At 47.9% G+C, this 19,754-nt stretch overlaps 9 protein-coding genes across 9 annotated transcripts; 5 read left to right on the top strand and 4 right to left on the bottom strand.

Annotated features, from left to right (window-relative positions):
- Positions 1-38: 38 nt before the first annotated feature.
- BJ212DRAFT_1325654 (histone-fold-containing protein) lies at positions 39-719 on the bottom strand. The gene is made up of 3 exons (XM_041334575.1): positions 415-719; positions 235-364; positions 39-181 (listed from the first exon to the last, which is right to left on the bottom strand). The coding sequence occupies exons 1-3, from the start codon at positions 584-586 to the stop codon at positions 76-78; spliced, it is 408 nt and encodes a 135-aa protein (XP_041197689.1). The 5' UTR covers positions 587-719; the 3' UTR covers positions 39-75.
- Positions 720-816: 97 nt separating this feature from the next.
- On the top strand, positions 817-1,630 carry BJ212DRAFT_1325651 (histone-fold-containing protein). Its single transcript, XM_041334574.1, has 4 exons — positions 817-1,088; positions 1,141-1,245; positions 1,294-1,418; positions 1,470-1,630. The coding sequence occupies exons 1-4, from the start codon at positions 893-895 to the stop codon at positions 1,491-1,493; spliced, it is 450 nt and encodes a 149-aa protein (XP_041197688.1). The 5' UTR covers positions 817-892; the 3' UTR covers positions 1,494-1,630.
- A 4,095-nt stretch (positions 1,631-5,725) lies between these two features.
- Positions 5,726-7,252, bottom strand: BJ212DRAFT_1325644 (uncharacterized protein). The gene is made up of 5 exons (XM_041334573.1): positions 7,100-7,252; positions 6,716-7,008; positions 6,384-6,631; positions 6,009-6,168; positions 5,726-5,955 (listed from the first exon to the last, which is right to left on the bottom strand). Exons 1-5 carry the CDS (start codon positions 7,179-7,181, stop codon positions 5,938-5,940), a joined length of 801 nt encoding a protein of 266 aa, XP_041197687.1. The 5' UTR covers positions 7,182-7,252; the 3' UTR covers positions 5,726-5,937.
- Positions 7,253-7,621: 369 nt separating this feature from the next.
- BJ212DRAFT_1444714 (chaperonin 10-like protein) lies at positions 7,622-8,910 on the top strand (the record flags this gene model as incomplete). Its single annotated transcript, XM_041337991.1, has 4 exons — positions 7,622-7,766; positions 7,817-8,108; positions 8,158-8,560; positions 8,614-8,910. The coding sequence occupies 4 exons, from the start codon at positions 7,622-7,624 to the stop codon at positions 8,908-8,910; spliced, it is 1,137 nt and encodes a 378-aa protein (XP_041197686.1).
- Positions 8,911-14,173: 5,263 nt separating this feature from the next.
- On the top strand, positions 14,174-15,380 carry BJ212DRAFT_1261937 (FMN-linked oxidoreductase; the record flags this gene model as incomplete). Its single annotated transcript, XM_041330229.1, has 5 exons — positions 14,174-14,429; positions 14,489-14,571; positions 14,628-14,971; positions 15,027-15,158; positions 15,215-15,380. 5 exons carry the CDS (start codon positions 14,174-14,176, stop codon positions 15,378-15,380), a joined length of 981 nt encoding a protein of 326 aa, XP_041197685.1.
- Positions 15,381-15,489: 109 nt separating this feature from the next.
- BJ212DRAFT_694575 (uncharacterized protein) lies at positions 15,490-16,027 on the bottom strand. Its single transcript, XM_041343835.1, has one exon. It carries the CDS (start codon positions 15,994-15,996, stop codon positions 15,628-15,630), a length of 369 nt encoding a protein of 122 aa, XP_041197684.1. The 5' UTR covers positions 15,997-16,027; the 3' UTR covers positions 15,490-15,627.
- A 323-nt stretch (positions 16,028-16,350) lies between these two features.
- On the bottom strand, positions 16,351-16,548 carry BJ212DRAFT_1226268 (uncharacterized protein; the record flags this gene model as incomplete). Its single annotated transcript, XM_041329457.1, has 1 exon — positions 16,351-16,548. A coding segment is annotated over one exon (198 nt), but the record flags the coding sequence as incomplete, so codon positions are not given.
- Positions 16,549-17,561: 1,013 nt separating this feature from the next.
- BJ212DRAFT_1325570 (uncharacterized protein) lies at positions 17,562-18,667 on the top strand. Its single transcript, XM_041334572.1, has 4 exons — positions 17,562-17,981; positions 18,052-18,186; positions 18,282-18,461; positions 18,526-18,667. The coding sequence occupies exons 1-3, from the start codon at positions 17,852-17,854 to the stop codon at positions 18,314-18,316; spliced, it is 300 nt and encodes a 99-aa protein (XP_041197682.1). The 5' UTR covers positions 17,562-17,851; the 3' UTR covers positions 18,317-18,461; positions 18,526-18,667.
- A 175-nt stretch (positions 18,668-18,842) lies between these two features.
- On the top strand, positions 18,843-19,668 carry BJ212DRAFT_1476501 (emp24/gp25L/p24 family/GOLD-domain-containing protein; the record flags this gene model as incomplete). The annotated part of the gene is made up of 4 exons (XM_041339385.1): positions 18,843-19,167; positions 19,220-19,301; positions 19,358-19,488; positions 19,547-19,668. 4 exons carry the CDS (start codon positions 18,843-18,845, stop codon positions 19,666-19,668), a joined length of 660 nt encoding a protein of 219 aa, XP_041197681.1.
- Between the last annotated feature and the right edge of the window lie 86 nt (positions 19,669-19,754).

Here is a 19,754-nt window from a genome sequence, read left to right as displayed (position 1 = left end):
ACGGGGTGAATTACACTTCTTGGCTGTCAAGACTTTGCTTCTTGCTCTTTGCAGGAAGGAGCTATACAAGGCCATTTAGAATAATTGAGCAGCTGGTAGAGGAAAGAAACGTACGGCAGGGTTGATGTAAGGTACGACACCACCCTCAGAGATGATCACATCTCCGAGCAGTTTACTCAACCTGAGGACGAAGTAAGCCATGACTGCGACAAATGAGCTAATATAGGGGCGCACTCTTCGTCATTACGAATAGCTAGTTGAAGGTGACGAGGATTGATACGACGTTTCTTGTTGTCACGAGCAGCATTTCCGGCCAACTCCAAGATTTCAGCGGACAAGTATTCTAGTACGGCAGCAAGGTATACTACAAAACGAGTTAGTTTCAATGTGAGACTAGGAAACTTGGCAACCTACCGGGTGCACCAGACCCAATGCGCTTGCTGACATTGGATCTCCTCAACATGCGGTGGATACGGCTGACTGGGAACTGGAGGCCAGCTCTAGTAGAGCGGGACGTGGACTTGGTGTCCTCGCTCTTGACCTTGCCGCCGACCTTACCCTTACCGCTTGACTTTGCAGAAGGCATGATGAAGAGTGTAGTGGTTGAGAAAAGGTAGAGCAGGCAAAGCCAGTAAAGTTTTAAGTTGGTATGGGTTGGAAGGTAATTAGTCGATTACCTGAGGAACACTGTATTTATAGTAGTCCCGAGTCTAGACGCGCGCCACAATCAACAAAGACGCGTCGTGGCCAAATAAGTATAAAGTCACGTGAAGGTATATATAGGAGATGTTGTGGATTTACCTCGCGCCTCTTTACCGTTGCGACCGCCATTACCGACATCCCTCTCGCACCATTGACTCAAGTGTCAGTAGATCTTGCAATTTCGACCGTTATGGCACCTAAACCCGCGTCAACTGGTGGAAAGGCCCCAGCCTCTGGTGCTGCCGCCAAAGCCCCTGTCAAAACAACTGAGGGTACTAAAGGTGCAAAGAAGACCTCTAAGACTGCCACAGCCCCAGCTACTGGAGAGGAAAAGAAGAAGCGAAAGAAAGTCCGCAAGGAGACTTACTCTTCCTACATCTACAAGGGTAACGCGCCATGTTCAATCAGAAAGTTTTCGATCTGACGTGTTTTTCAAAGTGCTCAAGCAGGTACACGCAGACACTGGCATATCTAATAAAGCTATGGCCATCTTGAACTCGTTTGTCAACGACATTTTTGAGCGCATTGCTACGGAAGCTTCAAGTATGTATCATTCACCTTGTTTTGATCTCATTTAACCATTAATTCCAGAGCTCGCTGCATATTCCAAGAAATCGACAATTTCATCCCGTGAAATACAGACGGCAGTCCGTCTCATACTTCCCGGAGAGCTTGCTAAGCATGCTATTTCTGAGGGCACGAAATCCGTGACGAAGGTGAGATTTACGTCAATCGTATTCACAAGTCGTTCCTAACAGCTGAGACAGTTCTCGAGCTCTGGTGGCAAATGAAGAACCCTCTGTTATCAGCTGTATCGTTAGGCGTTGTATTATCTTTATAATTATCTTATTGGGATCTAGTGCTTTTGTCGTTCTCTGTTTGAGCGATAGCTGCCCGGACAGCCGTGAAATTGGCGGTAACTTCAAGTCGGAAAGTGAGGTTACTCGACTTGTATCCTGGACATTGACACCTTGAGTACTTGTCATTCAGGTACCACCGGCCCTCGTCCTCCGATCTCAGACCTCAGCATGAAAGCACGACTGTCTGGGCCATTTACGTCTGGCCTATCTTGGATAATTTAAAAGTACATTCCGCTTGTCTCGGGCACCACGTGCAATCAAATATCGTCCAGAATCCCAGTTTCCTAAAGCGCCTAAGTAAGGGTCACGACGTCGTTTTTCCTATCCATCCGATGATTTGTCAACCCCCTTGCAAGAGGTAATCGCTCAAAGGAGCTTACCTGTGGACTCCACACCTGAATTTCCTCTTTATTTCTGATGTTCGAGGGCTTTCAAACACATTTATGGAGTACCCTTCTATCTTAATATCTTTTGACACCCGAGGTCAAGAGTGCGACTCAGACATGTTAAGGGTGGTCTCACTCGGGGTATCGATCCGGGTTGTGCTCATAGTAGGAATGCGTGGCTACGAGCGGAGTGGGCCTCCCGGTGTTGAGTTTTGAGCTGCTATCTGCTGAATAGCCCCCATAACCGTCATCACATCGCCCTTCTGGTCCATCCCATCAAACATCTCCCTCTCGTTCTTCATCCACTTTTTGCGCTCCTTATCATACAGCCCCCCCTTACAGCCCCTATCCAGGTACAAACCCCTCGCGTAAGCGAGGGATTTGTACCCATCAGGTATTCCAACAGGTCTTGGGGCCATCTGACATTTTTGTAGCTTGACGAATGGTGGTTCACTGAAGACTTGGGCCGAAGACCAGGGCGATGGTTGTCGCAGATAGACAGGTAATCTAATCGAGGCTCTACCGAACATTATCCTTATTCCCAGAAGAACCCATCAAGACTTCCCCCTCCTGAAGATTTGATAAACAATGTCATTTTGATCAGTCGCGTCTGTGAATCGAACTTTGTGGCTGTTGAACTTACACTTAATACGCCACAACTCTATGAATTCACAGTCCAGTCGCCGTTGCAGCGCATATCAACCTCGAGCAGTCCAGTATCTTAATGAAATCACGGTAGTACTATTGACGAATCGGATGAACCCGAGCACTAGATTGATGAGTCTGCCTGACTGAATGACTACCATGATCACAATCGGTTAATGACTGCGGCATGCTTAAAGTTCTACAACATCAACTCCTATGCCACGATTGGGCTGTATCACATTGACCTATGAATGCAGACAATGAAGCTCCTCATTCAACGCTTGTATCAGCTTTTCGGGTCATTGCAGCACCGCTCACTTCTTGAAGAATCAACGGAGATGAAGCAACTGGCTCGTGGGGTTTCCAGAGAAGTAACCAAGGTTGTCATTAACGAGTTGCACGAGGCAGTCTGCTGATCTTCGAATGCAACACGGTTGGCGTTGACCAAGGCTCAATCAACCAATGTTCGTGATTTCCCTTAATTGACGAGTATAACCCGTTTCTCTACCCACAGTAGCTCAGGATGTTCTGGAGGTTGGAACGATCATCTTCCCTCTACTTGGTCTGCCTGAGAGGTACTGAGAATACAAAGGCGAAGATTCTATCTTACGTCCTGGAAATCTGTGCATGAAGCGACTCAAAGGCGACTTCCAGCTTTCATCTCCGTTGACTTCTGTGGGGCTAACCTGTGATTTGGCGAGGACTGAACATTAGTTCGGTCCGGGCACTAGCGAGGTTGCCGCGGCTGGGGGGAAGGCCTTTGTGGCCCGATGATGTGGTTAGATACTTATCTCGACTGAACAATGCCCAGTTAATTGATCCAGCGCTACACATTGACCTCGCATGGAACTGTATGTACCAGTTGTCTCATGCTCTCCTGGACTCAGCCATTGTAATTTCTTAGCATATGCGACTGCGGCACTGCGAGTTTTTGCCATCGCCGAAAGGATTTGTTAGATAGTCCCTCGCTAGCTCATGACAATGGAATGTATGTCGTCCGACTTTGATCCAATCGAGACGTAGCAACATCACCATGCTAATATCGACGTTTGTTTGTGCCCCGCTCAATCAGCCCGGCAGCCCGCAAACAGATCGACCTATCAAAGTTTTCAGACTGGGACTGGAAGCGCTTGTTGATGTCGCAACTTCAAGGCGAGAATTGAAGGGTAGGTGGTCTGATGACGTTAAACCTTTACCCTATCTTCGTATGGTCCGTCTAGGGAGAACTACTTTTGCCCGGCTGAAGATCGCCTGCGAATAACATTTTATGAACCATTAGCCGTTCATGTGAGCCCCGACCACTACACAATATTGGCCAACCCCACGGTCCGCACCACTTGGCTCCATCTCATCGTGGTTATTGTATTCTCATCAGAAATAATATCTAGGCACAACAGATGTTTCACGATATGGTAGTTGCGTAGGACGCACCATGTACACCTGAAGTGGATTGAATCGTACCGAACGTCCGGATAAGCTACGTTATTGCCAGTGGTGACATCACAAGGCACGGCTAACAGCGTCGGACAACGACCCTTGGAAGCCCTTGGACCAGCCTTTCATATGTATACGAATGATTCGGCCCCCCTCAGGAATACCGGTCCGCGTGTACGTGCACTCGAGGCTGGGGTTGCTATCAGAAGATCCTTCTCGGATATTAATGATCAGTTCTTCGCCCATGCATGATGTATCTAATCGTTTTACGCTTGCACGACTCTCGGCGGGTTAGCTTGAAAAGCTTTAACTAGAAGAGCTTCTAATACGCATACGAATTCGAAGCCCATATACTATCTTGTTGAGCGAACACGAATATATGACTAACTTCACGATGTGACCGGGTTTTTTACAAGTTGGAGCTAGTTTGACGCGAGATTTGCGGGGAAATCCCGCTGCAAGCACGCATCTGTTTGTCATTTCTTGTCTGCTTCGTCTTCCTTATCCTGATCATGCATGAAAAAATAGATTGAGTTGCTGCCTTGCGTTAACCGCTTTCCCTCACCGATGGGGCCGCAGATCACAAGGTGACATCCTGTATTGACTCAGAAGCATCCATCTAGCTCCACAGGTAGTCTTGTAGCCTACACGTGCAATTCCCGAGTCGGACGATAATGCTGGCGATATCTTTGTTGGTTAGTAGGACCCGGCACCAATGCTCGCCCCTCTTCGTTTCCTCATAAACACCGAAGGGAATTCGTTCACCGAGGTTCATCCCCTCATTTGCTTTTGCCAGAAGTGCCACGTACTCGTGATTAAACTGGATCCGCAGCCGAATAGCAAGCCCTAGATATACCACCACCGTAATGGAGACCCGCCCATTCTGAATGGAATGATGCGATTGGTGTGTGCATCGTGACGATCAACGTCATGGTGAACCTTGGTTGAGTTTAAGTTAAACCATAAGCCTTGTTACCGTGTCTTCATCATGTTGGTCAAGTTTTCCTATTGCAGTGGATATTAAAAACGTACCAGAATCCAGAATGATATCAGTCATTTTCGGCGGCGCACACATGTATGGTTTGGACTTTGGAACCATCGAGGGCTGGTAGCCCGGCTGTAGCCACCTGCCCTAGGCCTTTGGTATCAGCTTGTGATACTCGGCTTTTCGAATGGGAATAATGAACACGTGCCCTGGCAATATAATCACAGGTAGTGGTGATCATGATGGTCTCCTGTCACGAACAACAACATATGGGCAACCAATGGGCAGTATCCTAATCACTATTACTAGCTAGTCTTTATCCGGAAGACACGGCCCGGCGTCGGCAAATGCTTGATGGCGAGCCGCAAATTGGAAGGTCGCCCCTGTATCGGGTATTACCGATGGTAGTGATCTGATAATTAGAACCCACTCAATTTTGCCTCAACATATTTTGTTGCGCTTAAACTACTTATACCATAGCTATGAAATTTGAAGCAATGAAATTGGTGGAGAAATGATGCCAAGATCTATGCTTAGTTTAAAAGTCATGTCTCTGTATCACGCTTGCCTATTCTTGTCTAGTCCTCGACGTCACCCGTCACCGAGTAAAATATGATCGGCGGTCGGGCCTGAGGCAAGATAGGCTATCTTTGGGGGCTCGTCATCGTTCACCATACTAGCCCAACCCAAAGCATTGGGAAATGGTATGTCCTATAACCTTATGGCATGTATCTACTATGGAACATGCTATTTCATGGTGAAGTCCGAAAAATGATATAGTTTTTTCCTCGCATTGAGACAGCAAGACGCCTTGTCGCAAACTGCCAGACTGACTTCATATTTGCGAGCGCTTCCTAGATATGTACATGAATTTTACAACCTCTTGATTTCTCCGCGTTGTCGTGAGAACAGTGGCAGTCTCTGTTTAACGACCCATCCAGCCCTGATAACGACGCATAAGTAGGATTATGATACCAAGCTGCGAAATATACATACGCCATCAACGACCAAGAGTTCGCCACAGACGTACTGACTTGCGCTGCTGGCAAGGAACACCACCGGGCCAGCAAAGTCTCCGGGGCTACCCCACCTCCCTGCGGGTATCCGCTCCGATATCTGTCTGAGGCGGGTGGGGTCCGCTAGCAGCCTTTCGTTCCTAAAGGTATATCAGAAAGCGGTCAGTCTGGAGAATAAAAATAGACGCCAAAGAGCTGGATAATAAGAGTTTGCAAAGAGAGGGAAAGTGCGAAATGGAGGCTCAGCCGGCGGGAAGATGTCGGTGTTGCTAAACCATCACTAACGTCACGGGTTCACATAACAGGGGGTGATTTCACAAGATGCCCATGCGATAACAAGAAAAGATACACGTACATGTCTGTGGCGATATACCCCGGACAGATGCCGTTCACTTGGACGTTATGCTGGCTCCATTCGTTACTGAGAGCCTTCGTGAGTTGGCCGAGTGCACCCTTAGCGGCGGCATAAGCCGGGACGGTGAGGCCGCCTTGGAATGTCAGCAGGGAACAGAAATTAATGATTTTTCCTCTTCTAAGCGGAACCATATGCTGGCCCGCCGCTTGTGATATAAGCCACACAGATTTGAGGTTCACGTCGAGAACCTAAAATGAATAATGGAGAGAAATATGTATCGTTTGAGAATCTGATGCCAAGGAGGTTAAACAGAACTTGAGTGGATAACCCACATCATCCCAGTCCTTCTCCGGGAAATCGACACTCGGCGATCTCCGCTGTATGCCAGCGCAGTTGACCAGGATATGAATATTACCGCCCATGAGCTCCAGTGCCTTGGGGAAAAGTTCCCTGACAGAATCCAAGTTGCCTAAGTCGCAATAAACAATTTGCGCGTTCGCGCCTAGCGCACGAATGGCATTCACTGTATCCATATTCGGCTCCGCATTTGGAGAAGGACGGCGCTGAACAACACATATCGAGGCACCCGCTTGAGCTAAAGCCAAAGCGCATGCAGCACCTATGCCTATCAATCGCAACGGTAAGAACCAAGTTAACAAATCGAATTTGCCTTGATCAGTTGAAGCGAAGTTCTGGGCGAGGAACGAATACGTTACCTCTAGTAGCTCCGGTGATGAGGACATTCTGGCCTGCCAGAGAAAAGAGTTGTGGAGATGGTACAGAGGGGGTTGGATCCATTTTGAGAAAGATTCACGTAGATTGAAGACTCACCTGGATCTTTATATTGTCGCAGGCAGGTAACATTTTGTTGCCAAGATTTGATTTTACCCCGCATCGGCTCACGACCCGAATAATTGGCAGCGAGATTTCGATAAATGATTTTTTTTTGTAAAAATGGAGATTATAATATATTTGTCACGTAGATCCCCGATTTGGCCATATACAGTCCGAAAAAGCGGGTGTCACATGTGACGTTGTGTTATTGATTCGCATTTTGCAAATACGTTTGCGGTCAACCGGACCGAATAAATCTTTCCTAATCAGGTTGAATGATAAGTTCAAGATGAAGTTCTCCTCACGAGACTGCTCCTTCTTGCAACTTTATATTGTATATATAAGGGCACCGGTTGATACTAGGATGTACGTCCCTTAACACTTTCCCTCCACCCATCACAAATATGTCTCCCGTTACGGTTCAATGGCAGCGTGCAGTCGTCCTTCACGGTCCTAAGGACCTTCGTCTCGAAGAACGCGCGTTCTGGCCTCCACATTACAACCATGTGCAAGTAGCAGTACAGTCAACCGGATTGTGCGGAAGTGACTGTGAGTCTTTTTTGCGTTCTAAAAGTTTGAGCTTCGAGCAAATTTCCTAGTGCACTATTATCTAGAAGGTCGCAATGGTGATTTTGCACTCCAAGCACCTCTCGTCCTCGGCCATGAATCAGCAGGTGTGATTACTGCTGTCGGTCCGGGTGTGAAAAATCTAGTTATTGGCCAACGCGTTGCAATAGAGGCCGGCATCATGTGCAAACAGTGCAATTATTGCCAGGCTGGCCGTTACAATCTGTGTAAGGGCATGCGTTTTGCCAGTAGCGCAAAAACCTTCCCTCATCTTGACGGGACCCTACAAGACCGGATGAATCATCCGACGCACGTTATTCATCCGTGAGCTCTTCATTTAACTGTTCCTCCGCACACTCTAACTCCTCGTCAGACTCCCTGATAACTGCAGCTTCGAACAAGCCGCCTTGGCTGAGCCGCTGTCAGTTTTGATACACGCTGCTAGACGAGTCAACCTCGCTTCAGGTCAGCGTGTTCTCGTGTTCGGTGTGGGTACCATTGGTATCCTCGCTTGTGCACTAGCCAATGCGTATGGTGCCTCTCGGGTCGTTGCCATTGACATTAACCAGGCGCGACTGAACTTTGCGAAGTCGCACGGTTTCGCTTCACAAACGCACTGCTTGCCCATGGTCGATAAGGCTAAAACGACCGATGAGCAGCTTCGACGTGCAAAAGACAATGTCTCAACTGCATTGTCTAAATTCAACGAGCCTGAGGGCTTTGACGTCGTCTTCGAATGTACGGGCGCTGAACCCTGCATTCAGATGTCGATTCACGTAAGTTAATAGTCTGTGCGAAGCTTCTATCATCGCTGACTTGCAACTTTCAGGCTGCTGTTACGGGTGGCAAAGTCATGCTGGTTGGAATGGGGTCACAGAACGTCATGCTTCCGCTCTCCGCGGCAGCCCTGCGTGAAGTAGACATTCAAGGGTCCTTCCGTTACGCCAACACGTACCCTGAAGCTCTCAAGTTGCTTGGATCGGGCAAACTCCGCAACGTCGAAAAACTTATTACACACCGCATTCCCCTGGAAGATACTCCTCGAGCTTTTGAATTAATGGCTCGTGGCAAAGACGAGGATGGAAACATGGTTATCAAGATTGTAATTGGGCCTTCATCATCATGATTCTCATCTATTATCTTGCATCTTTATATCTAGAGGACGGACTAAAGAGCTACAAACGTTGTAATGTAACTTTTCATATTTCAGCACAGGCATCTCGGATAATCCTACGGGGCATTTGTATGTTATTTACGCGCACTCCCTTTGCAATAAATAAATATTCGCAGCCATTTTTTTTCCGTAATGTCACTGTTACCGCGAAGTGAGGTGAATGGAAACGGGGTGCAAACTCGTTCCGACTTCGAATTTCAAAGTGAAACGAACCGAAGTGAAACGACCTGCAGGGTACGATGTTCAGTTAATATAAGTTTATGGAATGTGTACTCAGTGAGTTTTACCGCCGACCGCGCGTTTGAGATCAAGCTTGACCCCCCGGCGGCGTTCGGTCCTGTGGTTGTATAATTCTCGCTTCCGCGTTGCGCAGCCTAGTTCAATGAAATGTAGTGCGGTCAGGAGTATCCGCCGGTCCGTGGAATATGGTCTTGCAAATCAAGGTTGGTCTTTGAAGTCCCAACTTTTGTTCTTCCCGCCTTCTCCAACCATACCCAAGCAGGACTCATCATCGGATGTCTAACGCCCAGACAACCACATCTGGTCTCCTTCCTGAAACCGGGTCGGTCTCGCCGGTAAAGGAACTTCAGTATTTGTAGCGCGCGCGCGCGCACGAAATGTGTGCGTCTCTTTGTTGGAGTGAAAGAAACTTACGTAGCATCAAAGAAGGCTGAGTGCTGAGCTAGCAAGGTGTCCGTTGCAACAATGACAAATGGCAGATACACTTTCCCGTTGTGCTAAAACAAAACTCTGAGGGGAAAATGGATGCTGCCTCCGATTATCGAAGTTAGTTCACGTTCCTGACACTGTCTCGCGAGATCTTCTGCAAAAAGCTCATTTTGTTATCCTGACGCGGCCGAATTTGGTGTTTGCTTGCGAGACGGACCGAAGCCGCGACTGTAGTAAATACATCAGGTATGGAATTAACGTGTTACGTCGTACTTGCGCGCGCCATAGTATGCGACGTCCGTCATTGCTCCGAGTTGCCAGCGTATGGCAAAAACCGCAAACTTCAATAGTTTGAGTTGTCCCAGCGGCAGCGATACTTTCCCTGGAGCCACTGATAGCCGAATTACTCCCAGCGATCTAGGCACTGCAGAATGATAAGAGCTCGGGTGAGGTTGTACAAGATTCTGCATTTGGGCCACGACACCGACGGGACATGTGCGAATTCATCAGTGTTTATTTTGTTGCGGGTGAGTCCATAGTGACGAAGGAATACTCATTAGAATTTAATCGGCTCGGAGGTACAACTTGACTTTGGACGCTGAGCGCTCACTGTGACAGTTTGGGATAAGCAGCTGTCCCACTCGGGAATTTTGAGCGCAAGAGTTGATCACCACAATGATCACCTGCTATCGGCAGATCAGGCGCTTTTGCTGCTTTTGCTCAACAAGACGTAACTGACCGAACTACGTGGATCAAACTGCCTCAATTGGAAGCGAAGCGACCTGGAGGTCACGTCCCTTCACCGACGATGCTACTAGACCGAGCGCTTTGACCCTCAAAAGCAAAAGGTGTAGAACCTCACGCAATGCGCTTACCTCTGTTGACACACCGCGGAAAAGCTTCCATGCCGCAGGTTCATGAGAAGTGGGTGTCTTCTTCTCCCGCGATGATTGAAAGGCGCTACAATTGTACAAGGAAAGGAAGCCGAGGGTCTGGTACCATTATCTTTTGCGGACTTGCAGCGGAGGCAATTCTCGAGTTTGAGAAAGTCCTATGCGCTGAGAACGTAGGGACGCGGGGGTGAATCTTCGAGAACAGTTCGTGCTAAATCAGGCGCGCATCCTGGGTAACCGTTATCGTTTTTGGTAGCGCCGAATTCCCTTAGCTCATACACGCCATCAGGAGAACCGGGGCCGAGGTCGATGGGAAAAAGAAGGACGAGCAACGTTGCGCCGCTTGAACCAATGATATGGTTCGCGATGTAGTACAGCTGGCAGAGCCATTACCCTCAGATGAGCAATGATCCGTTTTATGGATTTGTTGTTCCGTTCTACGTAGTTGTTGCATCGAAAAATTGATGTCCACTGCACACACGCGCCACCGAGGGAACAGGCTTGAACAATGTGTTATGCATCAATGGCATGGAACGGACTATCCACGTATTTTCGATGCTATATTAGTCACTGAGAGAAGCAGCGGAGCAGACGGATAACGCGAGCGTGTCGCGGCGTGTGCGAAATGGTCAGATGAAAGAATAAGGAATGTCAGACTAGTAGGGAAGAAGTTGCAATGTTTGGTTGATAGTTGGTCAGCCGGACTGAAGCCTTGTTGAACTTATGTAACGGTTCAATGATTTCGGCTTTGCGATTGCAATGACTTTGCACACCTGAATCAAACATGTGAGTAAAATTGCTATATCTAAACCGCTGGATGCTCACATGCATAGAGTTATCGGCCGGTTAGTCGAACCCTTGGGGTACATGTGCGTGCACTCTTATCTCCAATTACATATACCGAAGGTCTATATACTATAACCGAGAAAAAATTATGGTCAGAAGCTGCGAGTCCGGAGAACCGCGCGCGTCTCGAGGCTGATACGAAACCTGAAACAAGATACTAAACGGGCTCAGTCTAACAAGATACAGTTGACCGCAATCATGAACCAATGTGCTATCTCGAAGTGACACGAATTGGTCCTCTTGTACGGCCATTTCCGCTGATGGTCCAGGTGAATTCCTGACTACGGAATAAGTACCACTGTTCTACTTCCACTTTATCTGCTTTTGGCAAGCTAACGGTGATTATTATGCATAGTCGAGACTCAATACACCCGAGAGGTAAATCGTAGCGCAGGACCCCTACGCCTAGAAGTTCCGGTCGAGAGTAGATGATCTGTTCCTCATAGGCTTCGCTCCCCGTCCCGCTTCTCCTTTATCGCGGTTGCGGGTCATTGTCGTTTGATCAACAATGACGAGTTATGAGCAACATGCATATCAAGACTCGGTGAAAGATCCATGATTCCAGCTTATCAGTCATTGACGCTCGCAGCGGACACTAGGACATCTACGGCCACGAGCTTGTCCCCATGAGGCAGGTAAGTACCAAGTAGAGCTGGAACTACTACCCGACTCCAGGTCAAGCAACGCGTTAGACTGCATAGCTTAATCGGAGAAATGAACGTAAACGGTAGGACAAAGCGTGCCTGGACGTCTGTATAGCTCCGGATAAGAGCCCTGAAGGCAACGTCATCAGGGTTGCAACTCCAGCTAAGCCGTGGATGAGTATGGCTGAGAGCACGGCCCGCGTGTCAGCTGAAATAGAGTGACGAGGGAGAGAAACACACCCTTGAATCCAACGCTGTCGTTGTCGTTTGTGACGTAGGCGCCTCGGTGATGATACCATGACTGCTTTCCCATGCAGGTACTTTTGTCGATGCGGCAACGACGTCCAGCATGCTAAAAAGTCAATAGTACCGTCAACGGGATGAAGAGGAATACTCACAGTGAAGTGCAGCTAGTGTTGCCAGTGACAGATGCAAAGATGCTCAAACCCTCAATACACTTGCTGCTGCTGTAGATAGCCAGTTAGATGAAGAACGCGTGTAGTCCAGAGCATTAGTCGTTTCAAGGACGAGATCCCCAGGATTCATGCAGTGCCCTTGATAAAGTTAGCAGAGAGAATTGCAATATCGATGTGAGCGCTATTTCCAGTTGTAGACGCAAGGTAGGCCGAGGGACTAGACATAGATCAATGGTAACTTGCATTTACTTTAGTGAAGCACAGAAGCATACGCTATATAGAGGCTCTGCCGGACTAGATGAGCTCATTTCAAGATGAAATAATATCAAACCATACCCAGTAGTAATAGAGGTTAACGCCAGTGTCAACGCTCGAGGGGCGCGGGGCACATTTCAGCCTCGCCATCGTTGAGTGAATATGAGTTTCTCAATTACTCATAAAAAAACCCCCTACCATAGTTTCTAGCTCTATGTCAGACAATACCTCAACAAATCGATAATTTATTAACACACCATCACAAATCAACAGGGAAGTCCTTGTTGGGCTGTTTTCCAGGGCTCCAGTGATAACACTTTATGTTACAGCTCGGTTATGCGAGGAGTGTTACCACCGATATATACAGCAACTCACTATTTCGAGGTGTGTTGCTAAATGACATGATTAGATCCCATACGGGCGGTAGTCATAATAAGCTGCCGTAGCCCATCACCTGCCACAGGGGATCAGCAGGAAACCATACGAGATACAGAGGCTTACGTTGCGTCATCATACTGGCGAGAGATGAACTATCTCACACAAGATGTCACAAGAACGAAACTTACCTTGCCTCACGATATAGGTTAGAGTAAGACGGCGTTCCAAATTTATAAGGATATACGTACCGTAACCTGTATATAAGTTTAAGGCAGCATCTAGGCTATCCGTCACCGCTTGTTGATTTGCCGTCGATTTCGTGAAGGAGTCCAGATTATTCATCACGGAGAGCACGTTTGCATTTTGCCGATACCCAAGTTCTCAATATAATGTATTGTGAGTCGCAACTGAATGCACTGGCACCAGCTATGCCAGTGTCAAGAATAACAGTGAGGGCGTTGATGCAATTTTAGGCAATTGAGACACAGTCTAGAAAAGAAATGGAAACACTAGGATCCTGTGTACAGCAGAAGTTAACGAATATCAATATGCTACGAGATAAAGACAAAGTTCCACTAGCATACCATATAGATAGCACGTTCAGGTCACGTGCGACTGCGGCGAAGGGAAATGCAAGTGCGAGAGCCACTAACTTTGCTGGCTAGTGACATCGTGAACAGAATCGAACACCTCCTGGGAGTAATTAGAAGCTTGTGAACAGCTTACACGGTTATCGTGGTATTTGTGCACCACGCCAGTTGCATAGTGTGAGGCCGGCGAGCACCTTTCACGTTCACTGGCAAGTCACAGGGTTTGCGCACAATCACTTCGCATCACCAAACCATGAGCGTGGCTTGCCGCTGTGAAGCTTAGCTCGACCTCACATCATGCGTCAAGTACTCACAATGAACAGTGTTGGATCCAGTCGATGACCGTCATCATGCTGCCAGTGCCACTGGCCATAATTTTGAGTCTGGGCGACATTAGTCAGCAAGTGTACCTGAGATTGATGTCGCAACAAGGCCAGGCAGTGACTCGGATATAGACAGTGACCAAGTGACACCTTCACTGGCCTCGAATGGCACTTCCAGATCTCACCTACATCGCTGCTCCTATGGTCAAGCAAAGTGATGCTCCCTTCCGGCTGTTGACGCGGCGATATGGTGTAACTCTCGCGTATACGCAGATGCTTGACCCTCACAAGCTTCTTGAGGATCGAGATTACCTCGAGTTTCATCAGCGTGATCTGACTTTTGGTCGCGATGCTTGTAGTGAGACGGAGGGACCGGTGGTGGTACAGTTATGTGGCAATGACCCTGAGGTCATCGTTCAAGCTGGAAAGAAGATACAGGGCTTGTGCAGCGGTATTGGTGGGTGTAATTTCTCGAGTGAAATGTATTAGCAACTGAATCAGCTGCAAAGTTATTAGATTTGAACCTAGGATGCCCACAAGAGCATGCTCGTGAAAGTCATTACGGCGGCTATCTTCTAGCCAAAAAGGATCGGCCACTCGTCCAGACCATAGGCAAGCAGTTTCAACTTTATTGAATACCCTCTCAATTGGTGAGCATGTGATTCTAGTTTCTGCGATGTCCCACCTATTGCAGCCACCGACTTCCGTAAAACTACGTCTCTGTCCTTCATCGTCACCCCCATCATCCACAGTTGAATTTGCCACCCTTCTGGAACAGGCAGGTGCATCTTGGATAGCCCTTCATGCGCGTCACGTATCCGCCAGACGACGGCGTCAGGGCACCGCAGATCTAGATGTGGTTCGCACTCTGAAGGCAGCACTCAGAGTACCAGTTGTAAGCAATGGCAACGTTTGTACATGGGAAGATATACAGAGGAACAAGGATGAGACTCAAGCTGATGGCATCATGGTGGGAGAATCCTTGCTAGGCAACCCTTGGTTTGTCCACTATCCCCCATTTCCTGGTACCACGTCGTTGATCATATATGAACAGTATATTTGCAAATGTCATCCCAGACCCCGTTCGAGTATCTCTTGAATACCTAGAAATCTGCAAAGAACTCCCTGATATTGCGACTCATAAGACTATCGAGACTCATGTTAGACATTTTATTGAATTTCAGTGGTATGTTGCTCGTGCAGCTATCTTCGCAGAGTCGCATGTCTTACTGCCGTCATCAGCTCTCGGCGGCCGTGGTATAATAAATTTCGCATAGCACTGTCTGCATGTGAAGGGGTTCACGACATCGAGCACTTACTACGCACGAAGGTGACTAGATGGCGAGGCAAGGCTGCACACAAAGATTATGACGCATGTATCGACGATCTGGAATATACCACGGATTGAAACGTTCCTTTTTGCACCAGATTCTCCCCCTAGGCACGAACACACTGAATATGAATGTAGTGCCGTACGCCTTCTATGCACATTGGCGGGTACTCTAGACTAGAGTACTCGTCAATGCGCATAGAAGGCGTATACACAGCGAATGCAATGACAGTTCTTGAGGCCTTGAGGCGTGAGAGAGGCTCGTGATGTCACTACGTTAGATTTACGGGCAGCCTCTGAGTCCGTTGTTCCATCCCGTTATATGTCACTGCATGGGTACCGGCGAATACGCGCCAAAGACTCCAACTCCTTTGTTGGGACAGCAATTATTCGAGGCGTTCATCACACTTGTTATCGAGTCAAGGCCAAAGTTGTCGAGGATCGAGCAATACACAGGGTATGCAGTGGCGTACGAATAGACACGTAGGTTACCCGAGTAGTGCAACTGCTGATGATAAACACAACGAATGCAGGCGATGAAGATGAGTGCCACCAGATATAACTCACTCAAAGGGCAGAGACGAAATTTCGACCAGATAGAAACGCAGCCAACGAAGACGAAGAACACGAGTACCACCCGATAGAAAGGGCAGACACCAAATTTCGACCACATAGAAATGCAACGAACAAACATGAAGATGAACACCAACGGGTAGAAAGCGCAGACACCAAATCTCAACCGGATAAAAAGGCAACCCACGACAAAACCAAAGAAAGGGTTCCAATTTGATGCCTTACATCAGGAAAAAACAAAAATTGCGGGAGTCCTGATGACAGCTATGTACACTAAATAGCTACCATAGTTCTATGTATCTGATGTAGCCGCAACTCAGACTATATAGAGCTACAGCGGGCTACGATTGGAGTCACAATAGCAAATTTTAAGTTCATAGTCAATAGTGGCTGAGTAGTAACAAAACTAATTAATAGCGGACATGCAGAGTGTATCAAGGTCGATAAAGGTATTTAAGTAGAAATCACTTGCCAACTCATAGACATTTGCGCTGGTCCATCCACGATCAACAGATTGTCCCATCTTTGGAATAAGATGACAAGGACAAGCGTTTTCATCGACATGTATCACAGCTGCATTCCAGTGCAGTCGATGAGTCGAATGTGACACCTGATGCAGGCCAGAGAAGGGGTCCGGCTCCCTGAGTGGTGTGAACCACTCAATGCAAACTAGGGCTCGGGCCCGGGAGTATGTCCCAAACTGACGAGACAGGGTGAAGATAACGTGAACTTGTGCAACTCGCACACCTAGTACAATATCCAAATGAATTTTTCGACAGCCCAAGTAATAGTCACTCACCTTATAAAGTGCGCGTCTGAATGCCATTGCTCGTCAGGGCCATATCAAACTTAGCGGGGGATCCAGGCTTCCGGCCACATTCAGGAGGCACTTCAGGTGTGGCTCTAACACGCCACTGCCTTGGTGATTCGCTGACGAGCGGATTAGGCGGAGCAGTAATTACTACTTGTCGAAATACGTCGAAACGGTCTTGCAGACCAGGGATAGCGATAGTGTGCGGCACCAGTGGCAAGGCCGCAACGTCTAATATGTAATTCTCCATCGTTGTCGTTTCCGATTGACGTTAGACACGTTCACTCGGCTCTCGATTTCATGCACTGCGAAAACGAGATGTGATAACGGATGGGCCGATAGAAATGCCAGCCATAGTTAATCTGGATACAAGCAAAGTCGATATGTAATATACCTAGGTTCAGCCATGATGCTGGCATTCACGACACATACACTTGATCAGCAGGGGAATATCATCCACCCGTCCGAATCGAGCTGTGAGGTCCTCAACGACATCGATCAGCAGGCCGTAGTCATATCAAACCACCACACTAACCTATAGTCGAAAGCCGTGAATCTCGTTCTTGCGCAAGACGAACACACAGGGCGGCGGGCCATCAGGAAAACGTAATTCACTATAGAGTGCTACAGAGCGCTCTGTAACACTCTGTAATGAATTACGTTTCCTGATGCACTCAGTTTGAAAGCGGCTCCACTGTCTGATCAAGGAAACCGTCTCACTAGTATTATGTAAGTAGTGGAGGTTGAGTCTTCGTCATGGCGCACATGATAGCGACGGCATGAGAGGTAGACTTGTACTAAACTTGGTTATCAGGCCAGGATGTGTTCAGTGTCGTGCCACATCGGGGCCCCCCTCAGCCATCCTCGTCCTACATAACTTGAGAAGTCTTGGGGCATGGTCGGGGCCATACATGCACCCTAATCGGACCCGAACAGCCCGCAATCAGAACTTCCAAACAATACGTAGGCCACTGGCACATGATTTAAATCTATCCCAACACCGTTAGTCTCCATTTCTCCTGTCAGTTACAGAGCTGACGAACGGTCTTTATGGTTTGCTCCCAGAATGTTTAGCGGGGTCCTTAGGATATAAAAGCAAAGCGTCTCCCTGCCATCTGAGAGTTATTCGAACTCGAATAGATCATACAGTACCTCGTGCAACCAAATGCGTTTCTCTTTGCTTGCCGTCATTGCTGCCCTGACAGCATTTATGTCTGTCAGTGCCACACCAGGTGTTTTCAGCAGGGCATGTACTGCCGATGGCGAATCTTGCGGCGAAAGCTCCGAGTGCTGCTCTGGAAAGTGCGGGTATAATTTTGTGAGTTTGCTTTGGATCCAATGACAGGATTCAACCTCGCGACTGACCCTTTGCACTTTGTAATAGAATTGTGGTGGGATGTGCTATCCTAAGAACTGGCAAAATTCTGAAGAGTTGGCACGTCGCGAGAGTGAGTCACTTTTCTACCTTCGTATTCAATGGAGTTATTCATGGCTCGATTCCTAGTGACTTGCTGAGTTGGTCGTTATGATCGTTGTTGGGCCAATTTCACTGCCGCTCGGGCAATGGGAAGCCTGAATAGAGGAATAGCACACACCCAATATGATATTGACTCGAAAACGCAGCATATGAGTGAGCAAGGTCGTGTCCAGCCAGCTTGACGCCTTTGTGACTTCGAGTTGATGGTAAACGGTCGTAGAGAAGCAATTTAACACATCCGACCGATCATAACGCTTGTGTTCAGGTTTAAACCCACTTCCGTGCCAGCGACTAGAAACTAGTAGAAAGCAACATTTTAGCTCAAATCGACTGGACAAGCTAGAGGTGTAAATGCTTAGTACCCTCAGACAAGAGTGCGAGAACACATTAGTACGAACTCTTACAGACCATACATATCAGTTTGTCAATCAAAGAGCAGACAGGTTTCCCGAGAGGTTATAAAGAAAGTATATCGAGACGAGTGGCAGATCGCTCATGTTGCACTGCCGGTAACCTGATAGATTACCGTGTACCATCGTTCTACCACGTTGTTTACAACTCCTGCCATTTACTTCGACCATTGGCTTCTGGCTTACTGTAGCTCGATTTTCTCTCCCGCACTAACGGTAGCTAGGGGGCGTTCTATCCATCGAAATTATAGCTGAGTGGACACTTAATCATGGCACGAATAACAACGCTCTCCCTTCTTGCATTCTTCGCGTTATTTGCTCCTTTCACGCACGCCATCAAATTCGCCCTTCCAGCAGCTCGCTTGCCCATCCCAAAATGCATATGGAACGCTGCGCATACCCATGCACTTGTCATTGTCACCGCCAACGTTGGACCCGGGGCACACCAACGGGTAGACATCGAAATTTTGGATTCAACCCCCCACCGCAATGTCTATCTCTCAAAACGCGACATTAAAGGCGAGACGAGACTTGCTGTCACAGCACATGGCGAGGGAGAGGTTGGAGTGTGTTTTAAGAATTATCTATCTCCTGGTACGTTTGTTGTTGCCAGGTGTCTTATTGGCCATTACTTATGGCATTATAGACATCAAGCTAGACATGGCGCGGAATATGTCGCGCACCGTCGATCTGGATATTGATATCGGGGCTGACGCCGTTGACTACAAGTGTGTACCCAGTTTGTTCGCTATGATAGTTTACTGACTCCCTCCTTGTCATCAAGTGCGATTGCAAACCAAGAATCACTCTCTGGGCTTGAGACAGAAATGCGAAAGCTGGAAGGCGTTGTAAAAGAGATAGTCGACGAGCTCGAATATCTCAAGAAGCGCGAAGAACGTTTTGCAGACACCAATCGTCAGTCTTCCTTCGGATTCCTGCGCATTACCTCTTATGAATTTTATGTTCCTTGCAGTTGTGACGAATCGCCGGGTGCAGAATTTCGCCTGGTTCACCATTCTTGCCCTCGCGGCCCTTGGCGTTTGGCAGATTCTCCATCTCCGGTCGTTTTTCAAGCGCAAGTACCTCATTGATTGATGAGTATGTGAAGCGTGCAACGTGGATGACAGTACTACCTATAACTTGGGAGATGTGCGGTGGGACGCTCTTGTCCTCTACATCAG

This window comes from Suillus subaureus (assembly GCF_016647635.1).
Source record: "Suillus subaureus strain MN1 chromosome Unknown BJ212scaffold_4, whole genome shotgun sequence".
Taxonomy (NCBI): domain Eukaryota; kingdom Fungi; phylum Basidiomycota; class Agaricomycetes; order Boletales; family Suillaceae; genus Suillus; species Suillus subaureus.
Note: the sequence above shows the minus strand (reverse complement) of the source record. Positions and strands in the feature narration are given on the sequence as shown.